Source organism: Lagopus muta, chromosome 16 (assembly GCF_023343835.1).
Source record: "Lagopus muta isolate bLagMut1 chromosome 16, bLagMut1 primary, whole genome shotgun sequence".
NCBI classification, from domain to species: Eukaryota; Metazoa; Chordata; class Aves; order Galliformes; family Phasianidae; genus Lagopus; species Lagopus muta.
In genome coordinates this window covers 12,884,782-12,903,439 of record NC_064448.1, presented here as the reverse complement: position 1 = coordinate 12,903,439, position 18,658 = coordinate 12,884,782, and the positions used below count along the sequence as shown (strand labels likewise).

Sequence of the window (18,658 nt, the reverse complement as noted above, 5' to 3'; positions counted from 1 at the left end):
TAGACCATCTAATCTCACACTTCTAATTCACATCCATTTCCTTCCCATCGTGCAAAATGCAGTTAACATCGCAGGCACAGCAGGAAGAGCAGCCATGGAGAAAACCTGGACAATTGCATGCAGGCCAGCTTAGCGTGTAGAAACACTAGCTTAAAATAATGACAGAAGGTAGAACTCCAGCCCAACCAAATGGATAATGCAAGGGAGCCTAATCCCATTTCCAGAGTTTAAAAGCAAGAAACCTTCGGCACATCCCTGAGGTCCAGTACAGGGTGCTGCCACACACAGCCATCCCATAGAGAGACAAAGAAGAGACACAGGAGAGACAAAGGCAGCCACATGGCACCACACAGACCAGGGGCTCAGGTCAGTGGGTGCTGGGAGCCCAGCCAGCCTCACGCACCACCCAGCACTGCTCCAGAGATTGCAAAACAGAGCCTTGTTTAGACTATGGAGTAATCAGTGACTGCACAAGATAACCTCCCCTCTGCTTCAAAACAATTCAAAGCAAAATGGCTCACTTAATCCTTGTTTTCCTGCTTCTTTCCTCTTCTTGAGCAGAAATGCTCATCCTACAGTTCAGGCTGCAGAATTTTGGGGACGACACATGGCTCCAGCAGTCCTCCTTTCCAGAAGGATGTGCAAAGCCAGACACACTCACTGCTGCTCAGCCACACCAGACACCTGCTGTCTGCGCTGCTGGTCCACAGCCTGCTTGGGAAAAGGCAGAGCATCCCTGGGGCTCATACCCTTCTGGTATTGCCACAGCTCAGAGAATCTTGTCCAGCCTGTGCTCTGCTGTCAGGTCAAGCACAGAGCCTGCTCCTTCCTCACTGTCACAGGCAGGTGGGCTCCATCACATTCTTGAGACTTTCCACAAGATATTGCCCAGGGAACAGCTTTAACAGTTCCTTTGGCAGACTGGGTCAAGAGCAAAGCAAACCCTTTGGTACAAGCTGTGACAAACCCACAGTGCAATCAGGAACTTGATGTACTGTGCTGCATTCGCAGACTGAGCCAGTGTCCCCCAGCAGAAGGCTTTTGTGCCTCCAACTGCTCCTCATGCCACCACCAGAAAGGTGCAAACACTATTTGGAATGCAAAGGCAGCACTTGCAGATTGCAGCCAAACTTCCAAAGCAGGTGAATCAGGAGAAAGAAAGGAGAAAACAAATTCCTAGTCCTTAGAGAGGATCATGGAAAGTTCAGCTGTATTGAAAAATAAGGAGCTTCATCTCATTTTGGAGCATAAGAAAAATTTCAGTCCTAAAACTGCATTAGGCAGCAGGAAAATTGCTGTGTTGTAAGGAATAATTACACTGCAAGCAATGTCAACTAGGAAAAATATTTTCTCTTGCTTGCTGTGTAAATAAGTGGTAGTTTTGGGTTCACTAAGATGTTTTTGAAGATTCTCTGAAATCCTGACACTTCCTTGGCATGAGCAGAGTCCACATACGTCCCAGCACTGCATGACGATGAGGCTCAGTGTTGGCTGCCCCATTCAGTCATTTTTCCACATCCAAGGTGCACCCGTAGACCTGCAAGTTTTACAATGCACAAGGCTGTGCTTAATGAGCACTCAGTAAAGCTCCTACAGGCAGCACACCAGCTCCTCTAGAAGTCTTCAATTTAATCAATAGATAAATATTACTTTAAGTCACTGATTTTAATCTTGTTATGCATCTGTAATCTGTTTATTCTGCTAAATCCAGGTCAAGTCTCACTGCTGGCAGCTGTGAAGTCACATGGATACAGATAACTGAATGCAGAATGTAACCTCTCATTGCAGTTTAATATGCATAATGAACTCCTGACTTCAATTAAAGCAGCTCCACACTTCCCCTCTGCTTTCTGAATGGCTTGCATCTCTGGCTGGAAATCAAAATTTTCCTAAATTCACAACTAGCATTTTCAGATTACATTACACACAGAACTCACATCTGCCTTGAATGACTTAGGAATGGGAGAAAAACATTTACTTAATTTGTTTCACATCTGAAGCCTATTAAAAGGAAAAAAGCATAATCCCCAGGAGCCGAGCAGAACCAACCACTTCTGCTCACCTTGTTCCCTCAGTGTTAAGAGCAGACCTCTCCTTACCTATGCAGAGATAACTAGGTGTGAAAGAGAGCTTACTTTCCTCAGCTTTTGAACAGCTTCCATTACCACCGTCACTAAATGAGCTGTTTAAACTGAAGGAAACATGCTGCAGGTGCAACCATCACAAGCTGGTTCAGCATCGCTCTTAAATGTGAGTCCTTATCTAACGACGTGCATCACACAGAGGTTCTGCTTCACAACCTCTGCAACAGGACCACGCTCTCCAGGTTTTTTGAACGTGAATGCTAACATATTTCAATACTTTAAGTTGGTTGGTGAGGCTCAGAAAGATGCTTGAGTAACTCTGAGCACTACCGAAGCGCCCAATAGTTTGATATTCCTGGTTAACGTGATCTGAAATGAGAACACAAAATGGTGCAGCTGATTTGCAGCAGTATTCCGAAGGAAAAAGAAAAAAAAGTTGTTTTTTTGCACCTGCTCCTTTGTTGGCAGAAATAGGCACAGGAAGAAGGACAAGAGCAAAGCGTATTTACAAGCTAATAATTTATTCCTGAATGATTCAATTACAAGCTGTGGGGAAAGATATTTTTAAAATGTTTCTTGATTGCCAGCCTTATTTCTGTTGACAGATTTTATTTATTTATTTTTAAAGTTTATAATGAATCTTATTAGAGCTCAACCCACACACCTGGTACAGTTTCACACAAACATTACATTAAGGACTGGTGCCACCTGCCCGTTGCAGGGATGCAGCAGGTCATTCCCAGGCAGGCACAGCAGCAGCTGGCTGTGGCCTTCTGCCCTTCCATCTCCTCCTCAGCCTTCAGGCCCGTGCCCACAGACCGCAGCACGGCTCACGCTCCTACAGCAAGACCTGCTGTCCCCAGAGGAGCACAGCAGCCTGCCGACCCTGCAGCTCTGGAACACACTTCAATCTGGTTGAGTTGACAAGTACTTCAGCAAAGCTATTCTTAAGTTTTATGGTAAATGAGTTTATTTTCGACCTTGGATCTTTTATAATTCACAATGATGTTACTTCCTGCACTCCAGGCTCCAGCAGATCAGAAAAAACTCCCTGTTTTTCCTGTAATCACAACTGTGACCTGTGATCAGCTTTGCTTGATACTATCAGATGTCAAAAGGCACTGATACTGCAATACCAGAGCCTTAAGCCTTTATTAATGCATAGCAGTAGCATTAAGTAAAGCCTGTAAGTGAGAAAACTATGTGATGAGTACTCCTCATACAGTAAGAATGAATATGAAAAACCTATACTGAAAACATTCACCAACGGCAAGAGATATTCAACTACACATTCCATCCCCAAAACAGCACGGGCAGATCAAAACATCCCTGGAGATAAAGCTATAATCAAATAGAAAATTAAATTAGCAGGATTAACAGCAACGCCTCACTTTTAGTAATGATGTACTGAGCAGCCTGCACTAGCTGAGGACAGTCCTAAGCCAAATCTGGTTTCCTAAGGACATTTGTTTGCACTCTGAGAGGTGAAGTAGCTCAGTAGTCATTGCTCAAATACTACAAATGTATCTGTGAACAGAGAAATTGTTTAAAGGTTTCCACGCAAGACTGTAAAGCATGCAACTGTTATCTGGTGACTAAAATAAAAGCCAAGATACAGTGACCACAGTGGCAGCTACTCAGTTAGAAAGTCTGTGCTTTTTTTTTTTTTTTTTTTTTTTTTTTTTTTTTGAGTGCAGAAAGCATCCATACAAGTAAAACAAGGAAGCAATTTGCTAAAGCATGGCATTCTCAAAAATCTAACTTCACCACAGGTAAGTGTGCACTTACATCAGCATTTGCTCGATCAAGGAGTGTGTTCAAAGCTGCTTCATAAGCTGCATGCACATCTGCCTACAAGCCTAACTCTGGTTAGGTCTGAAGTGCAGGAACACATCTGCTGTGACCAACAGAACCATAAGACTCCTGATAGACAGACATCTGACAACCTGTTTCCATACTGATGTCTTTTAAAGAGTATCAATCTCTACTGGTAGCGTGACTTCAACTTAGCTCTCTATACACTTAGAACCATTCAGAGCACAGGACTTGCTACATCACGAACCAGTAGCTTGCAAACACTACTGACACACTGCTTGGTTCCTCCGGAATGATGGGAAGGAGGTGGTACAGATTTAAGAAATTATTTATGGGATGAAGAACTGAGCAAATGCCACTGACACTGCTGGCCAAGTGACACTGACTTCAGAACACAAAGGTCAGATTTATGAGACATCTTCATTCACAACTGATGCCACAGATCTGCGTTCTTCCTAAAGCCCTCACGGAGGCTCAGAGCAAAGCCCTTCTGAGTATCAGACTTCAGACAAAAGGAGCAGAGCACTTACCTTTTCAGCTCTGAAACCACCAGAAGAAAATGCCACTACTGCTGTCTGTAGACTATGAATCATAAAAGTATTAATAATTTTTGTGATATTGGGGAAGAGCAATTAACGTGAGCATTTCTTTGACAGTGTTCCCCTAACGAGCTAATCATCAAAGACTAATTCCACAACTCTGCTGAGATTAAACTGTCAGTACACACCATAAGGCACTGCAAAAACTCGGCTCAGAAAAAAAGTCTAAGAGCGTTTTTATTTCTGCTCCATTCAAAAAAGTTAATATTTGCCATGTGCCAGTTAGCAGACTTCTTCCCTGGGACTTCTCTGTGAAAACGAAACTGGAAAGTGTTCTCTAGCTCAACTGCCTTCTCAAAACAAACTCGCTGGTGTGATAAAAGAGGACTCCTTGAACTGCATGCTAACAAGCACCCCCGGGGATTTAAGGTCTCATAGTCTGGGTTAGAGACTGAGCACAAGGCTGCTGTGCCTGGCAGACAGACGGGTGAGGTGTTTACAAAAAGGCAGAAAAACATAAGAACTTAAAAACAACCTAATTCTGACACGAACAAATGAGGATCACATCTGTTTTGAACACTACTTGTTTGCTGGCAACACAGCTACAGGGGATTTCACAAAACAATGCTCACAGCTTCATTCTCTATAGAGGACTTGATTTAAAAACACACTCTGAGTGCAGCACATCAAGCCCCTGTAAACTTGTCGATCCTTCAGGAACGTGACCCGGGGTTATTGTTGTTTCTCATCCTAAGCCAGCACACCATGAGCCAAGCCTAAGCACAGATCAGCTCCCGGCAGACCCAGCCCACCTTGTGAACCAGCTATCCCTGCTGCCAGCACCAACGTCACCTGTTTGCGAAACTGCACGCAGACAGTTTCAGCTGGCTTGCAAAGACAACAGCAGCAGCTTCAAACAAAAAGCTATCAGCCTCCTGGAAAAAAAAAATTGTTGCATAGGGTGAATATTGTAAGGTGTGTTCTTGGCACAGGAAAACATTTTAAAATCAGGCCATGGTTCAACAGCACATTCTCTTTTCCTCTACACACTCGAGCTGATGCTTTGACAGCGATGCCGTAAGTTGGAGATTTCACACCATGGTCAAACAGATCAGCAACAGACCTGAGCAGGAGTGAAGAGGCACAACATGGAAGGCAATGCTCAAGAAGCTGAGGAGCAATAGCTTTACACCTTCATTTATGAAACAAGAAACTGATGGATCCATCCATCCTTGTCTTCTGCACAAAACCCAATGCAAGATCTATGTGACTGGGACAGGCAGCTTAGTGCCTGCTGGCTGCTCTGCTCCGTGCACTGCAAGACACACTATGGGTCAGGGCAAATACAGCCACGCTGCTGAACTCTCTCGAAACCAGACACTGAAAGCTAAAGAAGCCAAGCATGGAGCATCGAGTTTCAAGCCATATTTTCTCTTCATATCCAGATAATTAAAGCTGTCTAAAACCTAAAAGGAAGCTTGTTTTAGATATAAGTGATGCTGAATAAGCCCACTTGATGATAAAAGAAAAGCTTAATTGTTTATGACAGCCATCAAACTCCAGAGAGAAGCACATTTTAAATTAGAAAACTGCATCTACTCATAAAAACAATTATTTCAAGGACAGTTCTTACACTTCTCCTAATAAAGTACAGGTGACATATCCAGCTATAATACTGTGACTCAGACAAGATGCTAGCTTCTCAGAGACAGTTCCTGCTTCTGGAGTAGAAAGAACACAAGAGGATATAAGAAAACTAAAGAGAAAGGCTCTTGAAAATAACAACACATTATCCACGTCCATGAGCAAAGATGTTCTGGACAGCTGAAGAGCTGTTTCAATCTGCTGGAGGAAGATGAAGTGACCCAAATGTCTCAGCAGCTCCAGGATGACGGCTGGCAGGAATCAGAGTTAATAGCACTGATATCCCAACTGATTTGTGCCACTGTTTCTTTGTTAAAAATACAGCTCAAGACACTTTTATCATTACATCAGGCTTGGGCAATACTGCAGGATCAGCATCAGTTCTGTTAAGAGTTCATTTCTCACACTGTATTTCCCATCACACAAAAGGTGTTGCTGCCTCCTGATCTGGCAGTTTATGCCTGTGTGCTGGAACACAGCTCGCACATTGCTTTCCTACCATGAGGACTTTTATTAAATCCGAAACAACATTAAAAACCAAGCACTGAGGGAAATGCCAGGAAGGAAGGCTTACTCTGATCCACACGTGAGGGGGTTCACTGTGCACGTGGAAGTGTTACAACAGACACAGCACATTTTAATAGCTTCATGACATTCTCAGCCCTCCAAAGAGGAGCAGGCAGCTTTTATTCCCCATCTGGTGGTCATTAACTCTAGAGTACAAACCTCAGACTACGTCATTATTGCTACTCCTTCCCTCCATTTTGTACACGCTGCCTCTGTTGCAATGAATGGTGCTCTCAGATCTCTCTATAGCACTCCTGCTCCCAGCTTCCCAAACTGCTAGATTCAAATAGAGAACGCTCGTCTAACCCGTAAGTGTACCTGCTTAGGCAAGTTCAAACCAGAACCTGCCCATCCTTGCCGTTTTATCTCCAGTAATTGATCTTACTCACACACTGCTAGGATTCGCAAACTGGCAAGAGACATAATATGCTGTGTTGATGCTCTTCCTATTGCTCAAGGCAGTTAGCAGACACTCGCACCAGCTGGCATCCATGGTGCAGAGACAAACCTGAGAAGCGCTCCATGCCGGCACCCTGCACACACACCAGGCAGCCACTCATCTCACTGCTACAACCCCAGCACTGTCACTAGAGAAACCAACATGCAACATTTTACTATCTGTGAAATAAATCAGTACATGCGCACACGTGTGTGTGTATACATACATATATATATACACACACACACACACATAGGCATTAGTTGCTGAGATGCATTCTGCATCTAAAACATATCGCAACATAAGCTGCAGAAGGTTGTGGGTTTTTTTTTTTGTGTTTTTTTTTTTGTACTTCCCATTCCTAATCTCATCAGTTCTCAGCTGGAGAGAATTCAACATAAGAAACAGAAGCCCAGGTTGGAAGTGAACCTTAGACCCAGGCAGGCAGCTCTGTATCTATTCCTGGGGACACTCCAGCTCTACTCATGCTCCTCCACCTCTGAGCTCAGCACAGTCCTCCCCCCACCCACTGCCCTGTCTATTTAAGCACGATGGCCTTAGGACAGCATAACAATGTATAGAGCACAAAAGACATTAATCCCAGACACAGGGTCCACATGTACCACATGCCCCCTCCCCCCCCAGAGCTTCCTGCCTCCACTTCAGAAGGGTCTATTTCTGCATTCAGCCCTTCATCTTCACACAGCCCGACACAGAGCATGGATCGCTGGCAAAGCAGCGCCACACAGAACCCAAAGCTGGAACTGTCAGCTCATTCAGCTACCAAATTCCCTGGGGACACAGCAAGCTCACTCTGACTTGCACTCACTGCAGGAAGACAGAGGAGGATGAGGACAGCCCTCCTACCTGGCTATGGGGCGTCCGCACCATTTCCAGTTGCAATCCATGTGACAGCCTGGCCCCTGCCATCATTTCTTCTTTTCTCCTCACAGAAGTCTGCTTGCAAACCACAAAAATAGAAGCTTGTCTCCTAGTTATGCTATTCTGACTCCAGAAATCCCTGTGTTTTGGTTAGAAGACCAAAGTTAGGAGTTTCTCAACTCTATCTCCGGTTACTTCAAAACCCACAACAGACATTTACTGTACGTCAAAGGAAAACAGATGTTTACTGTCTACTTTTTCCTCATCCTCTCCCCAAAAAGGTCTTCTTAGGCCACTTCAAACCACTTCTCCAAAACAAGAAACTGCAGCCTCAGAGGAAGACAAGCAGCTGTTTTGACAGGTCTGGCCCCTGTTCAAATATTGCAATACAAGCCCTGAGCAGTAATACATTGCCATCAATAAAAAAGTTCAACTAAAGTACACTGCCCTGCCCCAACACACTGATCTACACCACTCTATGTACAAAGACAAAAGCTACCATGTTGTCATTCAAATTAAAAAGGTCCGCAGGAAAAAGGTGGTAAATAAAGGAAGAAGGCAGGCACCGGCTAAGGCTCTAGGAGTGTGTATTCTGCTAAGACAGGAGCAATGTTAGGCAATAGATCAGAGGAAGTGACAAATACCAGAGGAAATTTAAAAGCTATCTGTGCTTGGGCATTGCTCCACTCTTGTTTTCTTGTATTTTTTTTTTTAAACCACAAACCACACCTCTGCTCACAGTCTAAATACATAATTCCTCAAGAAGATGTTAACGCTGTTCCATTTAGATGCTGCCACACAAATCTGGCTGCACCAACGTGACAGACATTTGGATGGAGGCACCATCCAACCCCATGTGCTGCACACTGAGCAGGGGGGCAGCCCAGGAACCACCATGTGCTGGGAAAGCTCCTTGCAGTGCAGATAACAGCACTCATGCATTAACACAGTGACTGTCAGACAAGACGAGCTGTATGTGGGCTTTGAATGTGAGAGCTCATATTTCATTTCTGCCCATCATTTATTCCCTCACACTGCAGAATCCCATGCTCTTGAAATCCCAGGTGCTTGCTGCAAAGATTATTATGAAGTTGCAAATCAATGGCAGCAATTTCAAACTGAGCAGTAAGTGGCCAAGTCTTATTTTTAGGAAATCTTTGAAAAATGGTATTAAAGGAGAAAGAGATATTCTGAAGAATCAGAACTACAGTTACATTGAGGATGCGAGAGCTTTTTTCTCCCAGTGTTGCACTACATGCTAAAATATTTTATGTCTGCATAAGACTCTACATTATATAACCTAGCACACACAGCCAGCATCCTTATCACAGAGCATGTCATTAAAGGACACAGATGTGTCCTAGCCAGAGGTGAGTGTACAGACTGATCAAAATATTTCAGTGAAGCTACAAGAACCCTCCAAGCTGTCTCGAGGCAGAAATCCATCTCACTTCAGTCAGAAGGATGCAGGCAGCTGCAGAATTGCTCTGCTCCAGTGCTGAGTCCCACAGATGTCCATCTGTCTTTAACAGACAACCAGGCAGAACTAGACAGCAGTCAGTCTCTGTTTTCTGGTGGGCACCACAAAGCTAAGTGCTCTGCAATACTCAGAAGGAAGGTACCATCTTTATAATGTTCCTTAAAAAAGCCCTTCTCCCTGACGAAGGTAAGAGATAAAAATACACACATGCACTCCCACACAGCTCACAGCTGCACAAAGCATATGGTAAGCTTGTGAGGATGAACAAATACATTCGTGTCAAAAATATTGATAGGGAATTCAAGATATCAGCTGATTGGAAGCTTTGTGAGAAGCAATCTTTGGTTTTAAGAGATTGACAGGACTCTGATAACAAGACTTCCCAATGGCCTGATGTTGCCTCTGTTTGCCTTGCAATCATCCCAGCTCCAGAGGATGCACAATATTCAAACATAAGAGAGGATCTACTGTGGGTGAAGACAAAGCGTTTTCCTTGGTGCTGTACTGTTAGCTGAGGCTAGATAATAAGCACCCCAACCAAACCTGCTCTGCTGCCCACCTTTGAGCCTGTGCTGGACCCATCTCACTGAAATACACACTTCAGAGCTCTCCAGCTCCTGCCTCCAGTGCTCCCCAGGACAGCAGGCAGACAAGCTCAGTGCTGCCCATCTTGTGACTCCTTTGTGCTGGGAGCTGGCAGAGTCCAATTGCACAGCAGTTGTCAGCGCAAGTGAATTGTCTGAGCTGAGCCACTACAGCGACCATCTCCAAGTGAAGCCATTGGGATCCAGCTAACAGCTCAGAACAAAGGCAACTTCCTCTGGGTGAAACAACACTACGAACGCAGCACTCATGGGAACTATCTGTTCTTTCTTTTTCCACACAGAAATATGCTATCCTAGCGGGCAAAAGGTCCTAAGACTATAGAAAACATCCTCACAACTCTGCAATAAAACTCCAGCAAACTTTCAGGCAATTCTTAGTCAAAGCATTGCCTGCTCTCTACTCATCTTCCGTCCCTGTAGAGCTCCTCTCTATCATTAGCAGTTATGAGGAACTAATTGCTAAGGTCTCCCACTTTCCCAAGAGTGTCAAGAGGATCTCCCAAAGTTTTGGTTACTGCAAGGACTGGCACAGAACTATTTCCTATCACCATATCCCTGCTGACACTGCAAAACAGACTAAGGTTCAACAAAATACTGTTTTTATCCCCAAGAGGTTTGAGAACCATCAATGTTAAGCATTAAGCAGGCGTATGAGAACAAGTTTCAGGAGGGCTGACGGCAGCTCAGGCTCTTTTCTCCATTCCCAGTGGAACTCTCACTGTTGATCAGCTGCAAAATCTACATTCCAGAACCACATTTCAATTTCAAAGAATGCTTGTAGGCTCACATTCCTAAAGCCAACAGCAACTTTCAGCTATGCTTTACACCTGGTAGGGCACAGATATACAACAGTAACGTCACCCCTTCTTCACATCCCTTTCTGAGTGCTCCTAACTTTCACTGTGATACCAGAAGACGTTACTGCAGTTCACCCCTCAGACTGTTAGTTAAAAAGCAAGCACCGAAGGTGAGACCACTCCTAACCGTAAGTCTGATTAACTCTACTGGAAATGTTTAGCATTTATGTGAGCCAGGACATTCTGAACAAATTCTGTGCTAAAAAACTGTTAGTCCTGTAAGATGCTGGAAAGCCCCCACAACTCGTTCAGCTCAACTACTCTGCCCAGAAAAGCACATCAACCCTGTGTTAATCCCAGTGTCACACCAGCGAGAGCAGGAGCTCCCTGTTACCAGAGCCGAGGACAGCAGCCACTGGGAATGCTGTTTAGGATTCCCTCCACTCTAGCTGCAAGTTTGTTTCCAAGCTGCAATTTTCCAGCAGTTCATCTGAAGCACGGGTCAGCAGCTACTCACACGCTGCGGAAACAGCAAACCCATTCCCTTCCCTGTTCTTTTAAAGGGAGAAAGCATTTCAGAGTCTAATGATGATACATATTTAAACAGTGACGGTGCTAGCGAGCTCAGAGCTGACAGTCATGCAGGGAGAAGGCACGGCTGGGCTGAGCTGTCACCTGATGCTGCCTCACTCAAACACAGCCCCAGAAAAGCAAGGTGATAAACAGCGGTTCCTACAAGCAGTATCCTCTCTCAGATTTGGAAACCTAAGACACAGACCTTTAAAGATGCAAGCAGGAGCAGAGCACACAGCGCTAGATGGTATTTTGCTCTCCAGTTCCAGTGTGATGTTTCATATAGAAGTTGGGGCAGTTTCTATAAAAGTAGCTGCCACTACAGCAATTCAATTTAATAAGCCAGTAAATATTTCTGAATGTCTGTGTCTCTTACAAGAAATTTTATTAGCATAAGCAGTCTTGAAAGAGAAACTGTTCCATCTTGAAAAGCCAACTCAAAAAAGTCTGCACTGATTTCTTATGCTAAATTACCCTTTCCATAAAGAATTTCCTGCATCATTAAAGCTCAGCCCTCCAGTCCAACAACAAAAAAATATCAGGACGCCACCGATTTTAGTGGAACTACAGCAACTTATGCTATCAGTACAAATCTGACTGAGAGTTCCTCTCTACCAAGGCAGACTGGTGCTATTTCAGCAGATATCACTTCAACAGGAATCCAGTGAAATCATTAACAGAGGAATCTGAGTCAATGAGATGTTAAGTACTTGCTATAATTACATATTATTGCTATTTCTGCTGACAGTGCAGCTCAGGAGGTAGGAATTCAATGATTTATCTGCCAAATATTTGAAATCACAACCATAAAATGAAATCAGATCCGAATTTGTGTTTGACCATCTTTATTTGCTGTGTGCCCACTTTATGGAGAGCCATGTAAAAAGCCACACTTCTACATAAATGTTGGTTCCATGGTTAAATCTTGTCACGTTTTACAAAGTAAACAAAAAAGCCTTGATACGATATTAGAACAGATATTGCTTAATGCTGAAAGCAAAATGAAAAACATCTTAAGAAAATCTGAAAGTAGGAAGCAGACAGGCCATTAACCCCCAGAACACATCTTCCAGCACATTTAGGTAATTCTGCTGAGTTTTAACAAAAACAGAAGTTGGCCGCAGCTAACAGGAAAGCATTCAGCTCCCCACTCCCACAAGACACCCATTAAATTTTAACCTGAACGCTGAACGTGTCAGAACAATTAACACAACAGACATCTGGGTCTTTGGTAAAGCCCTTCCGAAGCCATTGCTGGGAAAATAAATGCAAATAACTTATGGAGCACATGACATACAAGAAGAGCTTACCAACGATATTTTTATTTACATTTCACAAGGTCTCCCTACAGTCTGCATTTCTGAGACGTGTCAGAAATAACCAAGTGACAGCAGCATAACCTCACATGCTGCATCTTGAAGACTCCCTTAGCAAAGCGACGCTGTTACGTTCTACAATCCTGATAAAGATGCTGGAAACCCAAAGAAATTTTGCAAGGTCTGACATTTAAGTGCTTTTAAAATCCAAAAGCGGAGTGGTTTCAGACCTCAAACCACCCCAAGCATTGTTCTGAGCAGGGGCTGCGGGCAGCAGTCCTTGTAGCACAGGCTCACCAACATCCCACTTTGGAAAGGAAGGCAGGGAGTGATTCAAAGCTTGTGCTGGAAGGAACAGGCTACATTCCTTAACATTCACGTTTCCATGTATCACAAAAAAGGGAAAGGAAATTCGCAGTGGAGATATCAATCTGTTTCTAAATACCACTAACTACCTTCGCACATTGGATCCCCAGCCAAACATCTGACATTTAAAAGCACCGATGACATCACACTCCCAGGGAACTTTAAAGCCACTTTTGCCCTGAAGTACAACAGGGACAGAGCACAGGAGCTTATCTCGCAGCTCCCTAACTTGGTGAGGTTTGTTTTGCTCTGCAGCTCTAGCAGCAGCACTAGGGCACCCAGCCCTCTGTCAGAAGCGGCCCTGCTCTCCTTTGCAGCCGACTCTCAGCCATCCAGGAGGCACCAATGAAACACAGAGAAGGAAGGAAGATTCAAGTCTCCAGCAGAGTCTCACAGCCACTGAAAAAATCCCCAGGATCTCTGCTATGCTGTTGTTCAGGTTGTTAGCATTTAAGCCATCCCCACCTTCTGTGTGTCCGGCTCTATCATCAGAAAGGAAACATGAATTTAACGTGAAACAAAGCATGCAGAAATTCCACAGCTTGTAAGGCAGTTGTCTGGCACCCTTGCTATTTGGATTAAGTTTCCTTCTTGCTTACTCCCTCCCTTTCATCCCATCACTCTGATATTCAGAGGTGCCATCCAAGCACTCAGTTCAACCTGCCTGTTTCTGATAAGGCGCAGAAGCTGGAGCAGAAAGGTTTTTTTCCCCCCCTCCCCAAACTACTATTGATGCAAGCCTCTCATTCAAGCACACGTGACTTCTAGAAGCCATCTCTATAATACTGGTCAATGAAATTCACACTTCATTCCTGCTGATACACACTAATGGTTACAAATTCAATCTTAACATCATTGGTCAAGTCAACAAGAAAGGAAAAAAAAAACAACCACAACACTGCTTAGGGTGATGGCTTCATTTCCTACTGGAGCAGTGCGGGATGTTACAGAAGTTCTGCATGCAGACCAACAGTCACAGCGCCAGCAGCAGTTAGTGCCATTCAGGAGCATTGGTGTGAATTTGATCATTTTGCAAACAAATTTTTATCTACTGCACACCACAAACACAATACGACAACTGAAAGTCAAGATAAATTCCTTTTGGAACTGCCCTGAGAAGAGACTGTTATATTTGAATTCAGTAGGAAAGCTCTTAAAGGCAAAACTAAACAGAATCTCCAAGCAGGTTTTGCATCTGAAGTGATGCACAATTTGCCAAGTGAGAAAAAAATACCACAATTTCTTCTTGTACTCGAGTACAGAGTTGTGACTCAACATTCACTGCTGTGAAGAAGGGGTCATTTTCAATGACCAAGCTGTACTTGGAAATGACAGTTTGAGGCTACTGTATCCCTTCTTGCTTGCTTGATGCTTCAGACTGTAGGAGGTTACTTCCAAAAAAACAAAACAAAACAAAACAAAAAAAAAAAAACCAACAAAACTCACTGCTTCAGCACAGCCCTGTTCTCGGGATGGTTTGCAAACAGCCGCTCTTAGACTGAACATGGAAAATTCTTTGCAGATTGTTCCACCACTGAAAATACAGTTAAGGTGAAAAAAATACCCTCTATGGCCAAATTAAACAGGAGGGAGAATCTGGATATTGAGATGGAATGCAATTACCCAGGTTGGAACTCACCCAGGACACTCTTGCTTGGAGTAGCCAGAGCGATCTGGCTATCCAATGCTAAGAAATAGCCAAGAACACATATTTACAAGCGACATCCTTTCTCATCCCTAATACTACCCCTCTGTCAATGAAACTGGAATGCAACACAATCCAAGCTCTCCGCTGCAGCCAGCACCCTCCTGAGACCTTCAGCCAGCCAGCACATCTCCTGCACCCACTCTCCTTCAGCTGCAACAATTTGTGCCATCACAGCAGCTGGACACTGACCTAAATATGAGACATTTGTAACAACAGGAAGCACTGAAGTGTCTAAGTTGCCCTGTTACTGATACACTAATCAGAAGTCACCCAAAACACTCCCTGTTAATGAAAATGTTTAGTGCTTTTAGATCAATGCTTACATTCAACACTCAGAATTAGCCAGCTCTCACAAAAACCTCCCTTCTCCCTAAATATAGAGGCAATGCAGTCTGAAATGAGACTTTTGCCTCTGCTGCTAAGAGCTGTCTGACAATAACCAAAGTACAAACCAATTCTAAACATCTGGGAAATGTACTTGAGATTCCCACCACCCACTTCTGCTCTTTGCCACTAAATAGGATCAGAACAAGAACATAAAAGCTCGAGTCCTAACACTGTGCCTAAATGAGACATGCTATTCTCAGACTGCAGGACAATTCCCAACACAGGAGCACAGAGAGGAAAGGAGCCTCGAGCAAGCAGAGGTGACAGGTTTTCAGGAAGATCAGCCCTGGCCACAAGGTGGGGGAGGACAGATGTCTATTCTGTGTTATTCCCTTACCAACACTAACAGCCTTACGTGCACCTCCCAGCACTTGAAGGTGATTTGGGATTTTAGGGGCCTCTAACCAGCCATAAAGATGTTTCATGACAGCAATAAGAACAACTACAATATGAGAAAAAGGGTGCTGATGCAGTGGTAGGAATTCACTGCGTGTGTCTGAGCTACCAGAACTCAGTTCTTATATCAAGGTGTCCTTAAATTTGCACAGCGGATTCTTTCAACACATGGTAGAAATCAAAACTGGAGGAGTTTTAAGTACCAAATGACTAAGATCACTGTGAGAATAAAAGGGTACATGGTCATAATGGGGGAGAAAATGCCCCAAAGAACTTCACTGGAAAGGGTCAATGTGCACAATTTCCCCTACGTTAAGCAGCACATAACTGAGCTTTCCAGGGAGTTCTTTCCCCTAAATAGACATGATCCTTAGGCAAATATTTTCCAGCACAAGAATGCTACAAGTATTCAAATACACGCTGGTACTGAAGTTGCTTCAGGAGTTCCTACTGTTGTTCTTTAAAAATCCACTTTATATTTTTCTCTGCTAAAAATCATTCACAGAGCTTTGCTCCAGCATCACCATTTAAATAAAGTTCAAAAGCTGTTTAAATCCTACTGCACGTTCCCACTGCACACACACAACTGCATTCCAATGAAGGGACAGGAAGAAAGGTGCACACAAAGGTAGAATTGTAAATATTTACACATAGCAGCTTTCAGGGCACGTGGACATTGCCCAGAAATCACTATAAGAAAGCACTGAGTAAAGCAAAGATATCTTCAATTCACTGTTTTTGTCCTCTGCCACTCCAGTGCTGAGGGCTGCTCTTCCACCCCCAGCAGTGTGACAGTAACACACAGCTAGGTGACACCTGGCCCATTTCCCCCACATGGCTCCAACCCTTTGATTTGTCACCTAACAGCACAGGGAGGGGGTTAGCATCCTAAATAAACACCAAATGAACACCAAAAAAAAAAAACAGCTGTTATCAGGTTCACTAGAGAATAAATATATATTAATATAAGCATCAGATAATATATTAATACATATGAACGTGTACATTAAAAAAAAAAATCAGGACTCCTACAGTGTTTCTAAACAAAATGCACAGCTACAGCTGCAAACTTTTGGAAGAATGCTGCCTACCTTTCTGGAACTGCCTATACAGCTTGTGCTATCTTCTATTTGTCGTTTTGTTTTTCCCTAACGTGGGATTTTAATTTTAATTTAAAAGCCCCACCCAAGAAGGTGAACTTCCATCAGTTAAAAGGGGAGGAAAGAACTACCAAGGATCTTAAAATGGATGCGGCAGATTCTTTGAAAAAGAGCAACATGTTGCAATCACCTTTCATTTTAGGGGAAGGGAGGGATTCCCTGAAAGGAACAGAGCAGGGAACGTGGGGGGGGGGGGGAGGGGGGGGGAAATGGGGGGGAGGCAGGCTGTGATAAAAACGGCTCCGGGCTTTATTTTAGCTAAAAACTTCGCTTTCCCCTTTGCTAATAGAAGGCTGGAGCCGGGAATCGCCGCCCGCCCCCACCGCGGAAGGCTGCTCGGCGGCGGCTCGGGGAGGAGGAGAAGGAGAGAAAAGCCACAGAGAGGAGAGGAGAAAAAGAAAATGGCGCAGAGACTAAGTCCCGACCGCCGACACGGCGACTTTCCAGCGTGGAATCGGGGCCTAAAGGGAACCCCGGAGGAGCCGACGGGAGCGGATCGGGGGCCTCCGGTGCCCCCTCTGTGCGAAGAGGCGGTCGGGGGGGCGCGGAGCGGGCGGGCGGGGGCGCCGGGGGCGGCTCGATGGGAACAATGGGGCCGGTGAGCGCGGAGCCGGGACTTAGTCTCTGGGACGCCATGTCTGCGCGGCGCGGGGCGCGCCGGGCCCACTCACCGTTGGCTCGGAAATCCGCCTCGATCTGCGGGGAGAGGAGACAGGGAGAGGCCGTGAGAAACGCCGAGCACGGAGGGGAGGCCGCGTGCGTTTAGCGAGCTATTCGGGGGAAGGGGCGGCGGGCCCGGATCCCCCCTTCTTTTATCTTTCCTTCTCTATTTTTTATTTATTTATTTTTTTCCCTCCTCTCTCCCCGGAAAATTAAATACCAAACGAGAAGGCAGCGGCACGATGCGGAACGCGGCCACGGGGGGGGGAGAGGGGTGTTGAAGCCATCGTACAACCGGGCGGGGGGGGGGACCAAAGCAAAAAGAACCGGCAACCCCCCCCCCCCCACAGGGAACCCCAACCCCATCCCAGCCGCACCGACCGGGAGCAGCGAGTCCCAGCGGATCCGGGCGGCCGTGCCCGGCTGACTGCCATCCCCCAGCCGCGCTGGGCAGCGCCGCGGTGCGTCCCGACCCGGCGGGAGCTGAAGTGAAACGCCTCCTCGGGGCCCACCGCGACGGTTAGAGACGAACGGCCCCGCGCCGGGCTCCCCCGGGACTCACCTGGGAGTCGTTGTGCAGCTGGTCCCCGCTCATGCCGGAGGGTACGGGAGAGGCCGAGCGGAGCGAAGCGGGAAGAGAGCGAAGCAGAGCGGAGCAGAACTGAGCTGAAGCCGCCGGGGACGCGCGGAGCGGGGACGCGACGCAGAGCGCAGCCCCGGGCTCCTCAGCGGTTGTGTAACAGACACTAAGTCCTGGTTTCGGCGCACTGCGCAGACGCGGCGCCTTTTACCCGCGGGGCGGAGCCGAGGCGCTGTTAGGCAGAACGCTGGGACGGGCGACCGGGAAACGGCAGCTGGATCATTTGCATAGAAGCCCCGGTCCGGCGTCGCGATTCATTTGCATACAGGCCACGCCCCCACCCGTGCGCTCCTCCGAACGCGGCCGACTGGCCCGCTCCCACCCGCGCGCTCGTAAAACACACGCGGTCCCGCCCCTTCCTCTTCGTCCTCCAATCGCGGAAAAAGACCTTACCCTTCATTTGCATACTAAACTCCGCCCCGGCGCTCCCCTCCCCGCCTCGGAAGGAGCCCGGCGCATTGTGTAAGAAGCCGTCCCCCACTGTGCGCGGAGTGCGCATGCGCTCCACCACACCCTGCCGACGGCCGACTGAATTTGCATGACGAGCCCCGCCTACCCACCCGCAGGCCACGCCCCCGCTCTGTCAGGGAGCATGGCGGC

The 18,658-nt window shown here is 45.9% G+C and overlaps 1 protein-coding gene across 1 annotated transcript in view; it reads right to left on the bottom strand.

The window, feature by feature from the left end:
- TOP1 (DNA topoisomerase I) overlaps positions 1 to 18,354 on the bottom strand; it is a 62,511-nt gene extending 44,157 nt beyond the window's left edge. Inside the window, exons 1-2 of the mRNA XM_048962614.1 lie at positions 17,981 to 18,354; positions 17,430 to 17,454 (exon numbers count right to left, since the gene is read on the bottom strand). Of these exons, the coding sequence (XP_048818571.1) occupies positions 17,430 to 17,454; positions 17,981 to 18,013 (58 nt within the window). The 5' untranslated portion in view covers positions 18,014 to 18,354. The remainder of the gene's footprint in view (positions 1 to 17,429; positions 17,455 to 17,980) is intronic.
- Positions 18,355 to 18,658: the final 304 nt, after the last annotated feature.